Below are 13,899 nucleotides of genomic sequence, written 5' to 3' on the forward strand. Positions count from 1 at the left end.
CTCTGCATTCTACCGCAAGAAATATGGGCAGCATTGGGATGCAGAGGTGCAGTATGTGGCTTCAGAAAGGGTCCTTGCTCTGGCATCGATGTAAAGAAAGTATGCTTTTAAACTGCCACATAAAGTGCTCATCAAACCTATACAAAACACAAACATTGTGACGTTTTTTTTTTGCCTCTGGTGCCCACACGGTGTCGTATGGTCATTTTGGAATCTCGAAAACATTGGAATTTTAAACGCGGTTTGTAAAATTCAGACGCAATATTTTGCCACAAAAATTAGCAAATCATATATTTTGGCTTCAATGAATTAAAAAAAAAATTAGGATGGGGTCGATTCATTTTCTTTTCACGACCCCTTTAGATCGTCTTCGTTTGGCCTCCACAATCACGAATACCGATTTTTTTTTTTTTAATTTTGGTGCACGCTGGCTGCAGAAAATAAATGTCAAAGTACCGCTCCTTCCCGAAGCCTTACGTCATAAAAGCTGTTTTCCGAATCTCCGCTCTCGCACATCTTTAGCGCCTATCAAAACTATGTACGCGCACACTTGCTATTTCCAAAAAGCTCCGAAAAAGACGTCACGACTGGTGACAGTGCGGGGGAATATACCTGGCAAGCTTGCAATTGCATCTGCTACCCACAGGAGCGACACGTGCTTGGCGGCCGAAATATCCCTTTATAACTTGACGACTGGTCGGAGATTTTACGTGTTCTGTCGCGTTTCATTCCTTCTTCGGAGAAAACGAACGTGATATGCAAATTCATGGTATAAAAATACACTAAAACTCACCTCTAACTCGGTGTTCTTTTTTTTTTTCAAATACCTCTTTTATGTTTTTTTTTTTTTTTAAGACATGACAAGAACTGTATCCACCCAAAATAAATTCACAAACGTGAGACACGTGCCAACGTCAGTCTTCAGAAAACTATCGCAGACACGTCTCTTGAATAACCTGTCCGTGTTAAAGGGTTATAGAACCCTTTCGAAATACTGCCCTCCGTTCGGAGCTGTAAAATCCCTGCACAATGGAGGACTAAAACCTCAATAGAACGGCATACTAGAAAAAACACACTTACAAAAAAAAAAGGTGATAAGCGCAGTGACGTTGCACTTTTGACGCGGTTTGATTGGCTCGTCGGCTCGTAGTGTTGGCCGCGCTCCGACGTTCGCTATGTTATGGACTGACTTGCACGGTCCCAGATGCAGTTCTACCGCGATTGTGCAGTGGTTCTGACCTCCTAATAATCGCACGTTACTTTTTAAAGGGGTCTATTGGTTGGACGCGCGGAGCTTAAAGTCACGTGTCACTCGCGGAGCACTGGACTGGCTAATGTGGCTCGTAGCGTGTCTTGCTTTACATCCTAGGTCGAAACCGAAGATTTCTCTCTTTCAAAATCAAAAGTTTGCCTCCTTTTTCTTCTTAACCTTTTTTTTTTTTTTGGGGGGGGGGGGGGGGGGGGGACTTTGCAAACCTTTCTATGCACAAGAATGGGCCTCGCTCAAGTGCAGGAGTGCACAATACGATTTCACGGTGCTCCGGGAATCGAATCGATGCGATGCGAGCACGTTTTCTAGCTTTGGTAAGATAACTTGCTAATGCTCTTCTGTGGGAATAATTTCTTCGGAAAAAAACTTATTAAGTAGCATACGTTTTCTTTTTGTTGTGTTTCATTTTGATTTTGCTAGGTACGCTCTTCGAAGGTGTTTGGTGCGCACATCTACAGTGAAGATGAAAATGGCTCGTAGGTATATCCTGGTTTTCTTTACAGGCGTCGACATTGTGCTGGACAGTCTCTCTGGGGCAGACTTCACCCGCTCGAGGCAGCTGCTGAAACCAATGGGACGCCTGATTCACATCGGTGAGGCCCCCCGAGGTGCTCACAGATGGGTGCTCACAGATTGTGCAAGAGCAAATAACGGTCAACCATAACCTCCTCTATACTTACAAAACCTGGCAGTTCGACGACGGAGCCATGGAGAGCCCGTTCGCAGATTTGGAGCGCGAGGATCCGGTAGCACAGAGCATCAAAGAGACATTTCTCGGGCAACATGGTCTTCAGCGCACAACCTTTGCAGCGGCGAGGACCCGAAAAACACTTGTTCTCTCGGGAGAAGTGTGTTTTGCAGTCGCACCGCAGCGGGGCGCCAGTCACGTGGCTCTCCTCTCATCTGTTGTCTGCCACTCCACCTTTCCCATCTCGGCGGCCGCTTCTCGTGGCGATCTGCCAGGCTTTGTCAGTATGTTGGAGGCTATGAGCCAACCCCTCCTCCCCCCCCCCCCCCCTAAAAAAAAAGAAGAAAGAAAGAGCATTAAAGTTTAAAATTAAAAGTTAATATAGTAAAATCTCTTTAACTCACATCTCTTTCCAGGTTTGTGCATAAATATTAAGCTTTCCTTACTTTTAGTGGATCTTGGTTGACATATGATATCTGGTTTAGGAACTCTTAAGCAACAGTTTCATTGCTCATAGATCATAGATAAGACGCAGTGTTCGCTCCAGACACGACGACATAATTATCTGCGGACACATTGGAAGCACACATATGTGTGCTTCCAATGTGTCTGCAAACTGTCCTTTTGTACGATGTGTCAGCAGTCGGACCGCGGCTGTAGACCAGAGCGGAGACTTGCTTCGATTGCGGGGCGGCGGGTCTCGTCCGAAACCGCGACCGGTCGCGCACGTTGCACGAGTACCCGATGGAGTTGTCCAGGATCGTCCTTTGAAGTTCGCCGGTCGCCACGGCGAAGGGTAACGACGTCTGCATGTACTGTCACTTTCTCCGCTTTGCGCCCGCCTCATGCTCCCGCAGCTAGTCGGAGGGCCGCAGAGTAGACGGAAGGACGCAGAGTAGCCGAAGCTCGCCATTCCCACTTCTTGGGCGGACAGAGAATTTTGCGCGGCCAGGCAGTGTCTAGGAGAGAGAACTGAGCAAGCGCCGCCCTTTTCTAGACGCGCGGAGAACGTTCCAGAACCCTGCAATGAGTGCGGCAAAGATTAGAGAGGGGGGGTGGGGGGGGCGGGGAGGGGAGGGGGAGAGAGTTCGGAGCTGTCACTTTCTCTCCCAGGACAACGTGGGTTTTGCGTGTATAGTAACACCGGATTTCGCCGGAAAGTGGCACTAACCAAAACCGATGTAAAGCAAAAGAAATTAAAAAAAATGGTGATTTGCTTGCAGCATGCCAGCTTAAGAAGAGAGAGAACAGAGCAAACGGAGGAGGGCGTCCATAGTCCCATAACGTCGACGAGGCAGAAGTTATGGTGCCTCCTTTAGAGAATACAGCCAATCGGTCTATCAGTTTATGGAGACATGCAACCAGGCATTTGTCAGGTGCGAGCTCAGCGAACGCGCTCTGCGAGGGCAGTTGGGAAGCCTTCACTATTTGTCTGCTGCACAATAGGTGTGGTAGTCATTCTGTAGATAGCTGGCACGTATATAACAAGACTGGAGGGTTACTTTTTTACGTTACTCACCAGAGGTCATCGTGGGGCTGGTCACAAATTCTTCATCCGCGTACGCCTGTGACGCGTGTCTCATCAATGAGGACACTATTGAGTCCCAGTCGAACGCTGATTAAGCACTCATCTCCTAACCTGTCCACCGCGCCTCGTTATCCAGGCGGTGCTGGGAGGGAATGTCGTTCAAAAGGGCCGTGGCTTTGGCAGGCATCAGCAACATGGTTGTGGGAGAGCGCTTCAGCGTGTGGAACTCCCTGAGGACCTGGTGGCAGACTAGGCTTGTGAACGTCTACGATCTTAACACGGACTGTCACGCCGTGTGCGGTTTCAACTTGGCCCTGTTGGCGGATGTGGACCCGGACCGGGTGCTGCAGGTGCTTCAACACCTGCTCGAGTTGTACGGGCAAGGGAAAGTGAAGCCTCGCATCGATTCCCAGTGGAGCTTTGGAGAGGTAACTCGAGCCAGCCCGGCGTTTTTGTCGTCTCTACCGGCCGAGTTCTCAGACTGGAAATTGAGCGTGAGCTCGTAAGCTTCTGTGGGGCATTTTAAAACCCACTAAGTCAAGATGCTTACCACGAACATACCCTGGTGGTTCACATGAAATTGGCTCTTGAAAAATTCTGAATTAAGCAGTTGGCCGCCAGTTTTTACGTCTTCATTCAGGGTTAGAGACAAGAAACAACTCGTGTTCTGAGTAACTGCAGGGTCTGTCAGCACTGATCATTATTTTGTTAACAAAAAATAGATGAGAAAGCAAACATTGTATAAATGAGCCGGCTTCCCAACTGGACCCACAATTGGCCCCCGTAACATGCATCTTTTGCTACTGTTGCAAACATGCCGACCACATCAAGCAGTAGCATGGCTCAAAAGAAGTCACAAAAGGCAGGTTTTTTTTTAAAAGCATGAAATATGTGCCTACTGTCTCGCACTCAGCTGTCGGAAGTCTGTCTCGTGGCAACTCACGTCTCGCCTTTCTACTGAATACTGAATGACTTAGGTACCAGCAAATGAAGTATGTACCACCATGCATGAATCAAAGCTACCTGGAGGTTCCCCAGCGCAAGAAAGATACTAACTATACGCCTCGTTAATACAAATTCTGTTCGCAGCTCAGTGGGTGGGTGCATTCTCTTACAGGTGGCTCGGGCAATGGAGCACATGATTACCAGGAAGAACGTTGGCAAGATAATCCTGATCCCAGGGGGTGCCAGGGGAAAGGCAGAGGAAACAACAAGCTAAAGAGGTCAGAACCACTTTTATTATAAAATTACAAGGGGCACATCAGGCAACAACTGCAATGCCAATCAACGTGCTTCTCTGCAATTCAACTGATGGACAGTGAAGTAGCATGAGAGCTTGGTGTGGAACAATGTACGATACTGTGACTCAACAGCAAGCCCCTTTATGCTGGATAATTCTCGGAAGACGCGAAGTACACAGGAAGCTTTTTGTCAGTTCATAATTAAAAAAAATCACTAAAAAACAAAAACGTAACTTGTGGTAGGGATTTTCTAGCCCTGGTGTCAAGTTTGTGGTCGTGGAGGCCACCAGAAATAAATCGAAATCGGTTATTAGTTAGCTAATTAAATAAAATGTTTCGATTAACCTCTTAGCCGTGAAATTACTTGTGAACCTTTTATGAAGAAAATTTTAGTAAGCTCAACGGGGGCGAGCAATTTCACACTCGTACACGACTTGAAACCGAAACTAAGCGACCGAAGAGCGGCGCTATCACAACCGCGGCTTTGTTTGCGTAGTCTGTGGAGGTGCTTTTGCCCGGTAAATTTCGGTTTGATGCCGTGAGAAAGTGTGTAGTACTCACTTTTTTCTTGTAAACATGGTCTTGCAGGGCCGGGAAGTTGAGGATAACATTGCGGTAGGCGCCAAACACTTCAAGGCAGCGAGCCCCGACCTGCACTTGCCGCGCTGGAACCCCTCTTAATGGACTGTGAAGGGACGTTGGCGCATGAGACATGTCATCAAGATACTACTGGGAAGTTGGTTTAGCTACTTGAAGCACAGCTGGAAATACTTCCCTGGTATTCTCGTGCCTTAATGGAGACAACCGATGTTTACATATAGCTCCACACTAATGGTGTTTGAAGAGCTATGGGCAATATTTGAATCTTTGCGGCATCCTCCAGTGTCCAGGTCCCATATGTGTTACGTGTCTCTTATTTTGGACGCAGCGAGAACTCTGCTAAAATAATTTTTTGAAGTGGAACAATATCGCATGAGATTCATAGTATCGATTTTGAAGAATTCACTCCTTCTAATGTGGTGCCTCACAAACTTCTCTGGTGTTGGTAGATTAGTTATAAATTCATAGATTGATTGTTGCCATTTGTAGGAAATTTCAAACTCGGTCTTGTGTGGCCCCAGGACCACGAACGTCTAGACAAGCATGATATAAATAAATCTTTAATTCATTTTTCAGTTGCTCTATGCTTTCACTCTACGCCAGCCTGCTCTTCAAAATTTTCATGTTGCCATTGAGGGCACTTTGAAATATGATTCTGTTCGTACCGCAGCTCCCTCATTAATAGTACACGAAAAAAAAAGTTGAATGCCAAGTCTCAAGAATAAAACTATTGTGCTAAAAGCACTCCTGCAGTCATTTACTGCTTGTGCATGAACGTGGGTAGTAGTTTATCTTCTCCGAAGAACTAAATTGAGAAGTTTTGGCACTGCAGCTCTTCAGGGTTATCTGCAATAAGAAAACGAAGGTCTCTTGTCATTAGCATTAAAACAAACAAACAGCAACAAGCACAACCACTATCAGGTTCCTTCTAGAAGCTGAAAAATAATTAGTTTCAGCTTTGAGCACATCGCGGAATCATTGCAAGACTATCCGATGCTCATTCCACCGGCTGAAGCAAATAGCTAGATCAAAAACACTGCTTTGTAACGAAGGTGTTCGAAATGTGGCGCATTTGTTTTGTAAAATTTGGAAGCAATGTGCCCTTATTCAGAAAAGAAGATAAAATTTAGCTTTGACATTGGCCAAAGCACTATTTGATTGTAAAAATGAAGGAACGGGAGGAATCTCGGAATTATTCCCTTCCCACTGCCGTAAAATCAAACGTACAAATGACTCCCAGTTATGTTTTCTTTTTTTATCTCTACGCTCCTAACTTTACGTTATCAGAGTTTGCACTCTCAGCTTCGACTGATATTTAAACAAAAATATAGCTTTTATTCGGTAGCTTTTCAATGCTTTATTTCAGATTAATTTTTACTGATTGCTTTTAACCGATGTCTTCTTTGTAGGCATTTTCATGAAACAGATGCACTTGATGTAGCCGCCTCACAGTCGTGACTCGTAAGTTAGTTTCGCATCTTGCAGCGCTGCTCTTAGCCAGAGTGTCGAACCGAAATTATTTTGATTCTCTTCAGGTTCGGGTTCACGGCTTTCCCTTCAGTTTTGGTTCAGTTCAGGGGAGTCAAAATAGCGGTTCCGCGGTGTTTTGGCAATATGCACTATTTCAACCGTGAAACAAGGAACTATATAGCTTTTTTTATCATTCATACAACCCACTTCACTTTTCACGTTCAAAAAAGAGGAAATTGCAGTATTTCATTCTGACGACTCAATAAACGAAAAACTATATAACATACAAAATGTCGGTTTATTCGGCTGAACATCTACTTTTAGGCGCCCGTTTCCGGCTTGAGCGGCGTCGCCGTCGGCATCGGCGTATCCGCACGGTGCATTATGGGACACTTCCCATGACGCACCGCGCGGGGAGGAGGAGGAAGTGGAGGAAGAAGAGAAGGGTAGGGGGAGAAGGCGGAGCGGATGGGGAGGTAGGGAAGGAGGAGAGGAGAAAGGGGGAGGCGGAGGAGAGGAGGGGAGGAGTTTGAAGCATGAGGGGAGGAGGAGGTGAATGAGGAGGACGGGGGAGAAGGAAGTGGAGGGAGCGGGTAAGGAGGAGTAGCAGGGAGGATGAGGAGGAGGTGTATAGCCTCCCCTCAGTACACTTCCCTCCTCCTCCTCAAGAGCTGCGCTCTAATTCGGCGTTACAGGGTGTTGTATACGTCTTTCATATTTTGTTTACCTCGGTCGCATATATTTTACTTGAATCGACAGGTTATCTGTCTAATAAATCGCCTAAAATACTTTGCATCAAAGTATTACAAGTGGACGACTTGTTGTGCTCTTGAACTATGGAATTGATTACAGTACATAAAATCATAGAATGGGCAGATCCTCACCCTATACAGACATCTTGTTTACGAAATACGTTTCACAATATAAGGGTAGTCCACGTAACTTGAGCCAAGGTTTCAAAATATTTTGGTTAGGAAGACAAAACTAAACGAATACGTTTGTTCATTGTTTAGAGCAAATCATGTTATTTCTGTATTTGTCCAATTAAATAATTAATAGATTAATTAACAAACTTTTGAAATATTAAATTTACAGAAAAAGTTTCAATGAAAACGTTTTAGAGTGTCCTCACAAACATTAAATTTAGTGGGTTTTATCAAGAAACCTCTAAGGCCTCATTCACACAGCCGTTTTTTCTCCCGGCCCGGCGAAAGCGCCGGCCGTCCATTCCGCCGGGGGAGAGGGTGTTGGGATCGGTTTCCGCGGGCCGCCGGACCCGAAATGGGCCAAACGAGGATGTTCAACGTCCCCGGCACCGGCGGGAGACCGGGAACGCCGGCACCCCCACCCATCGAGGGACGGCCAATCACAAAATCGGAAACTTTCGCAGAATCTGGCGGATTCTCAAAAGTTTGTTGACCATGGGCATGGCCGCGGCAGGGGGAATTGACCGTACTGTGCCCTAACCGCCCGAACGTGGCCCTAACGACGAAGCCAACAAAGCTCGTTTCGGGAAGGAGGGAGGCCAGCGAGACGACGGGCGCATTGTGTGATGTTTACGGCTTTTGAACAACAGACATACAGAGATTTGGATTTACCGCTGAGGCTGCTGCTCAAAATGGTGAGACCACATCGGTTCCTTTGCGATAGACGTAAATGCGATTTTAAGGAAGAACAGCCGAAGAAAGAAAATACGGTCGTCGATCATCGGGGACGAAATGCGGCGTAAGGAGAGACTGATGTGAAACGTGCTCGCGGTGGTCTTGTCCCTTCTGTTTCAAAACGTGGAGACAAATAAAATGTTTTGAAACATGCAAGATCGTTATCGGCGACCCAAACGCAAGCTCCAAGGAACAAAACAGTTGTGGCTGCGCCCATCGACGCCGATAGTCCGCTACATTTGGTGGTCGACGCCGCCACAAAGCAGCCCCAAGTACGGGATTACAAGATTGGTAGTAGAGATCGAGGGAAGCGTGAAATTGCGCACGAAATAATAGGTTATACCGGCTATACAGCTTTACGGAACACAAACGTTCTACGCAGAATTTGAAAGGTGCAGAAAGATTTTTAAGCTAGGTGGCGCAAGCTACCTTCCAATATAAGGGGACACAGCCGCCAGCATCCAACTATTGCTATAGCCAGCGCCGGCAGCTCCGTCGCCGCTGGTTCGAACATTCCTTCGTCCCCGCACCGTCCCATTTTTGGCACGGCGCCCACGGCGCTTTCGCCAGGACGGGGCGAAACGCCGGCTGTGTGAATGAGGCCTAACACGGTTCGTTTTGCCGTGCTTCAAAAAAATACGAAAAAAAAAATCGAATTCGTTAACAGTGCCCAGTTAGCAGTGCTCTATTCAGTATGAAAGCCTACTTTATTCAGGCCACGGCTGAGAGCGCTGCAATACAAAGTGCTTATACGCAAAGTGAGACATTTTTTCATAATTCGCAAAATTATTTCGAAGGCCATAAAAAAAGATATTTTCTTGATAAAAACTACTCAATTGGCTGTTTCTGGGGACGCTCTACAACTTTGTGATTGGAAATTTCTCCCAAGTTGAATTTTTCATTAGATAATTAATCAATCTTTATTAGTTAGTTAACCGGGCAAAATACAAATAATGCCTGACTTGCTTCAAACTATGAACAAAATCCTTCGATTAAATTCGTCTTCCTAAAATGCACTAAAATATTTCTAAATCTTTGGCTTAAGTTACGTGGAATTCCCTGTATGAGACGACGACGCAACTGAGCTAAAAGCAACAATATTTTCAGAATTGTCACGACAGTTTGAGGACAAGCCGTTCCAGTCTACCTAATATAGGACCACTGAGCGGCAATCGCAACACATTTTTCCTGGCGAACATTGTTTACACTCAGCAACGTAACGCAGGCGAATTATCATGACAAAAAGAGTGATCGCAATTGTTCACTCTAACCTATAGGCACCTTCATATTCCGATCGAATCTGCCCTAAAATAGCGCGTCCCTAAGTGAACATTTTTGTCATGGCTTGGCGTTTCAGGTTTGTTCTTGAGAAGATGCCGGTCCATTCCATTTGCGAATAGGCATCGTCCCTGCTGATTGGGGATTATTTGTTAAATAGAACAAAGTAATTTTTATAGTCTACTCGACATTGCAGCACGGGTACTCTCCTTGTCCCATATGTAACTCCCCAAAACTACATTTCGTCGTTGTGTCCACGGTCGTCGAGCTGGCGAGACCAACCTTAACGAGCGGCCTGATAGCTGTTGGATATAACATACTAAATAGCTAATGTGCCTATCAAAGACTAAAAAAAAAATTACCGAGATTTTGCAGCCGGGCCGGAAACACCTCGATTGTCTTAATGTAGCCTCTAATGACTACATTAGCTACCCTAATAAGTTGTGTCGGTCGACAATCAAGCCATTCGTAAAAGTTGGTATCGCCAGCTCCACGTCAGTGGACAAAATGACGAAATGTAGCTTTGGGGAGTTACATATGGGACAAGGGGAGTACCCCTGTACACCCCTTATTTCTTAGAGTGTACTGAATTGGTCATGTTTTGACGGTCTGCGTGCGCAATCCTCATAGTTCATCCACGCACCCCCGTGTACCTTGTTTTTGTCCAGCCCACAGGCACATAAAATTGTTGTTCATCACATAAGAAAAAAACAAAAAATTCCGAGGACGCCTAATGGCTTCTTATGAGTTGTGAATGCGAAAGCATGAATGTCGTTCTTCCGCTCCCTCAGTTTGTCTGCGGCGTACTGGCGTTGACGACCACGTTTCGCTAATGCCAAGGTTACGGCCGACTGCCGAGTCGTGCTCTCATGAAGTGGCCGCGCCGCGCTGAGTTCGGCCGTGCAGCCACTCCGGAGTCTTCCCGTGCGGGCTCTGCTGGCTCGGCGGCCAGCCTCTCCCCCTTACCGGAGGCCGGGCCGCTGCGCCGCCATGGACTGCATGGACCGGGCTTCTCTGGTGGCGTTCCTTTGAACTACGCCGCGCGAGAGCCAATGGGAGCCTCGTTCCTTGAAACTGTGATGCTCGCCAGCCAATGGGAGCCTATCCTTCAGATCGCTGCTACGGACGACAGGCTTCGCTCCATTCGGACAGTGGAGTTTAGGTGTCGTTTGTCGCGGCTCTAAAAGCTGATAACGCCGGTTGGCTCCATGGGACCCCAGTTATTGCTTTCACATTAAAAGGCAATAGCAGACTTCTATATGTTCAGGCAGTAATTAAATATATATGTTATTATCATTAACAAATGTGACTGTATGAAGTTCACATAACCGCTTGAGACCGACACGGAAGGACGATACTCGAAAATACGAGGGCTGTTAAGTCTGCCAAAACGTGCTTTTTTTGTTCGCTGTTTGGCAAAGTGGAACACAGGGTCTTGGGGTATGCTAAAAAGAACTGTGTGCTTAGATAATAGATCTGAAGATCTGATCTAATAGATCTGAACTTGAGAACGACACTACTGTCAGACTTAGAGCGGCTGCTAACGTTCGGTTGTCCCTCTGAGGACACTATAATTTTTTTTTGTGTATCACTCTTGTCCACATTTGAAGTTATATTTATCATCGGATTAATAAGTCACATTTAGTCCTCTCAATGTTTTTAACCTCGGGGACTACAATCTGAGACAGTTCAGCAACAACATAAATATATCTGGGTGCCTAAATGATGTGTGCATGTAAAATGGGTTGTGCAACAATTTTCGAACTTCCAGTAAATGTCACTGAGAGCAAATCCCTTACGTTGAAAACTTGCCAAAACGTTAAACACCCATTAGTTTTCCTCTCCGCTCAAGGGCAGGCGCAGAACAAAAGAAGGAAAGAAACAGCTTTCCCCTCCTCAACTCTGTATTAGAACAAGTGGCTATCTGATCTGGCGCTAATTATATACCATCAGTGTTTACGATAATCATGCGCTGGGGTTAATAAATAATAAAGTACGGGCTGAGATTCAGACATTGTTATAGTTCGGCTATTCTGCTTTTTGATTGAACACGAGCCATTATCAGAATGTTTGGCGATGCTGGTTGTCATGAACAGGTGCTCTCGGCTCGGGCTCATGACAATCGAGTACGTCACGATGCCATGCGACTCGCGGCGAGAAGTCGTGATGCCGTCTAACGTCACGGTGTCAACAACGCTTATAAATCTAGTTACATTTTCAATTTAAGTCGCCTTGTCGCATTGAGTCACGTGGCTACGTCACGGGGCAACGGACGTAACATTACTTGACAACATCTCTTGACACCATGACGTCACGTAAGCACGTGACACATGATTCATCATAGTGCCAACACAAAAGCGCCTTGGAAACCACATTTTTTTATACTTTCGTATATGACAATTTTATCACTACATCGATATACAGCAGCCAACGTTTATTTCTAAAACATTTATTTCGTAATACAACAAAAAAGTCGTATATTTATGCCAAAAAGTGCGAAGAAACGAAAGCGATAGGTGTAGCACGGTCGCGCAATGTGGGTAGAATGGTACCGTCACGTACCTGAGGACGGAGATACCGACGTGGTTAATTCTCATAGCCGTCGCGGTTAGCGTCGTGGATGCCACGGACGACCGCCACGAGTGCTCGGGGATCCGTGAAGTGGGTGAGCGCGGGAGACATTTCGAAAACCATCCAACATTACGCGTAGCAAGTGGATACTGCCAAAGTGGGATTTTGTATAACGCGAGTAATGTTTAAAACCAAGTCTTTCGAGCAGACAACAGGAAGACTCACCCTTCGTCGCATTGTTGCTGGCGAGAGGTCGGAACTCCCCGCTCTTCTCTGTCGGCGCTGCGTGGCCGACGGGAATACCCGACTTCCCTGGCCTCGCGCCACGAGGGGAGAGAAAAAGTGTTTTTTCTTCTTCGCGCGCGCGGTGACGACAACGTACCAGGTCGAAATCTCTACAAAGTTTCGCCCGTAAAGTATCGGTTTAAAAAAATTACCGTGAACTGTTTTGAACAGGTTAACGTTATATTTTTTCCGGTTCGATTCTAGTTTAATTGGAAGATGGCGAACATTTTGGTTCGGTTCGGTTCTGTTCCGGTTCGGCTAAAAATAACGGTTCGGTTCAGGTTTTCGGTTTTGTTCAGTTCCGGTTTCACACCCTGGCTCGAGCTGAGGGCGGAATAACCGAAAGGAGCCGCGGTCCCTGCAAGCTCCCGCTCTGGCTGTGCCAGAGTTTCCTTCTTTTCCCGGCGACCATCGCAGTCGCAGGGTTTCGACGAACTGTCACAAGAAGACGGTGACAGGACGGGAAGTCGCGCCTGGAGGTGTGCCATGCCCCTGACTTTGAGGCGAGCTCTTTGACGGTGCCTCAGCTGTGGACCTTTTTTCAGTAAGCTTCTGCGCATGCGCGCACCCTTTTACCTGGCCTTGCTTCCCGCTGTCTCTATTTTCGCGGTGCACCATCCCGCACAACCGACAGGGTCAGCGACTATCTTTCCGCGTATTTTGTCGTTTTTGTTTGCGATTCTTTTTCTGGGTATCGGGAGCACGAGGCATACAAGTCATAATTGCAATTCCACTCTGTCAAGGTGAATGACCAGCGAAGCTGTTTAGCACACGACTCAGCTGTGACACGAACGAACGCAGGAAGAAGGAGTAGACAGGACAGAGTGCTACTTACAATACTAATGAAGTTTCGTTGCAATGTTATTGAAATTCGCAGTCCCTTTCGTTTTTTGTCTGAGCAATGGTAGCTTCCCGCAACACCCCGAGGATCGATATTGGAGACCATAGCGTTGTACAATGACCTTGCCGTCGACCATATCCTCCTCTATTCTCGCAAAGCCTGGCAGTTGGACGACGGAGCCATAGAGTGCCCGGTCGCAGATTTGGAGCGCAAGGATCTGATAGCACAGATAATCAAAGAGTCATTTCTTTGGGAACCTGGACGTCAGCGCACAGCTCTTGGAGCGGCGAGGACCCGAAACACACTTGTTCGCTCGGGAGAACTTTGTTTCGGCGTTTCGCCACAGCGAGGCGCAAGTCACGTGGCCCTCCTCTCATTCGTTGTCTGCCGCTCCACCTTTTCTATTTCGGCTGCCGCTTCTCGTGCCGATCTGCCAGGTTTTGCCGGTATATAGTAGGCCACGCGC

At 46.7% G+C, this 13,899-nt stretch overlaps 1 protein-coding gene across 2 annotated transcripts in view; it reads left to right on the top strand.

Moving 5' to 3' along the window:
• Nucleotides 1–7,060, top strand: part of LOC8043024 (synaptic vesicle membrane protein VAT-1 homolog) — a 76,732-nt gene extending 69,672 nt beyond the window's left edge. The window contains exons 4-7 of one of the 2 annotated variants that reach the window (XM_040215782.3): nucleotides 1,774–1,863; nucleotides 3,670–3,914; nucleotides 4,576–4,709; nucleotides 5,316–7,060. In XM_040215782.3, the coding sequence (XP_040071716.1) occupies nucleotides 1,774–1,863; nucleotides 3,670–3,914; nucleotides 4,576–4,709; nucleotides 5,316–5,346 (500 nt within the window). In that variant the 3' untranslated portion in view covers nucleotides 5,347–7,060. The remainder of the gene's footprint in view (nucleotides 1–1,773; nucleotides 1,864–3,669; nucleotides 3,915–4,575; nucleotides 4,710–5,315) is intronic. The other variant, XM_029983388.4, reaches the window with a different exon arrangement.
• Nucleotides 7,061–13,899: the final 6,839 nt, after the last annotated feature.

This window comes from Ixodes scapularis, unplaced genomic scaffold, assembly GCF_016920785.2.
Source record: "Ixodes scapularis isolate PalLabHiFi unplaced genomic scaffold, ASM1692078v2 PGA_scaffold5__190_contigs__length_132052651, whole genome shotgun sequence".
Lineage (NCBI taxonomy): Eukaryota > Metazoa > Arthropoda > Arachnida > Ixodida > Ixodidae > Ixodes > Ixodes scapularis.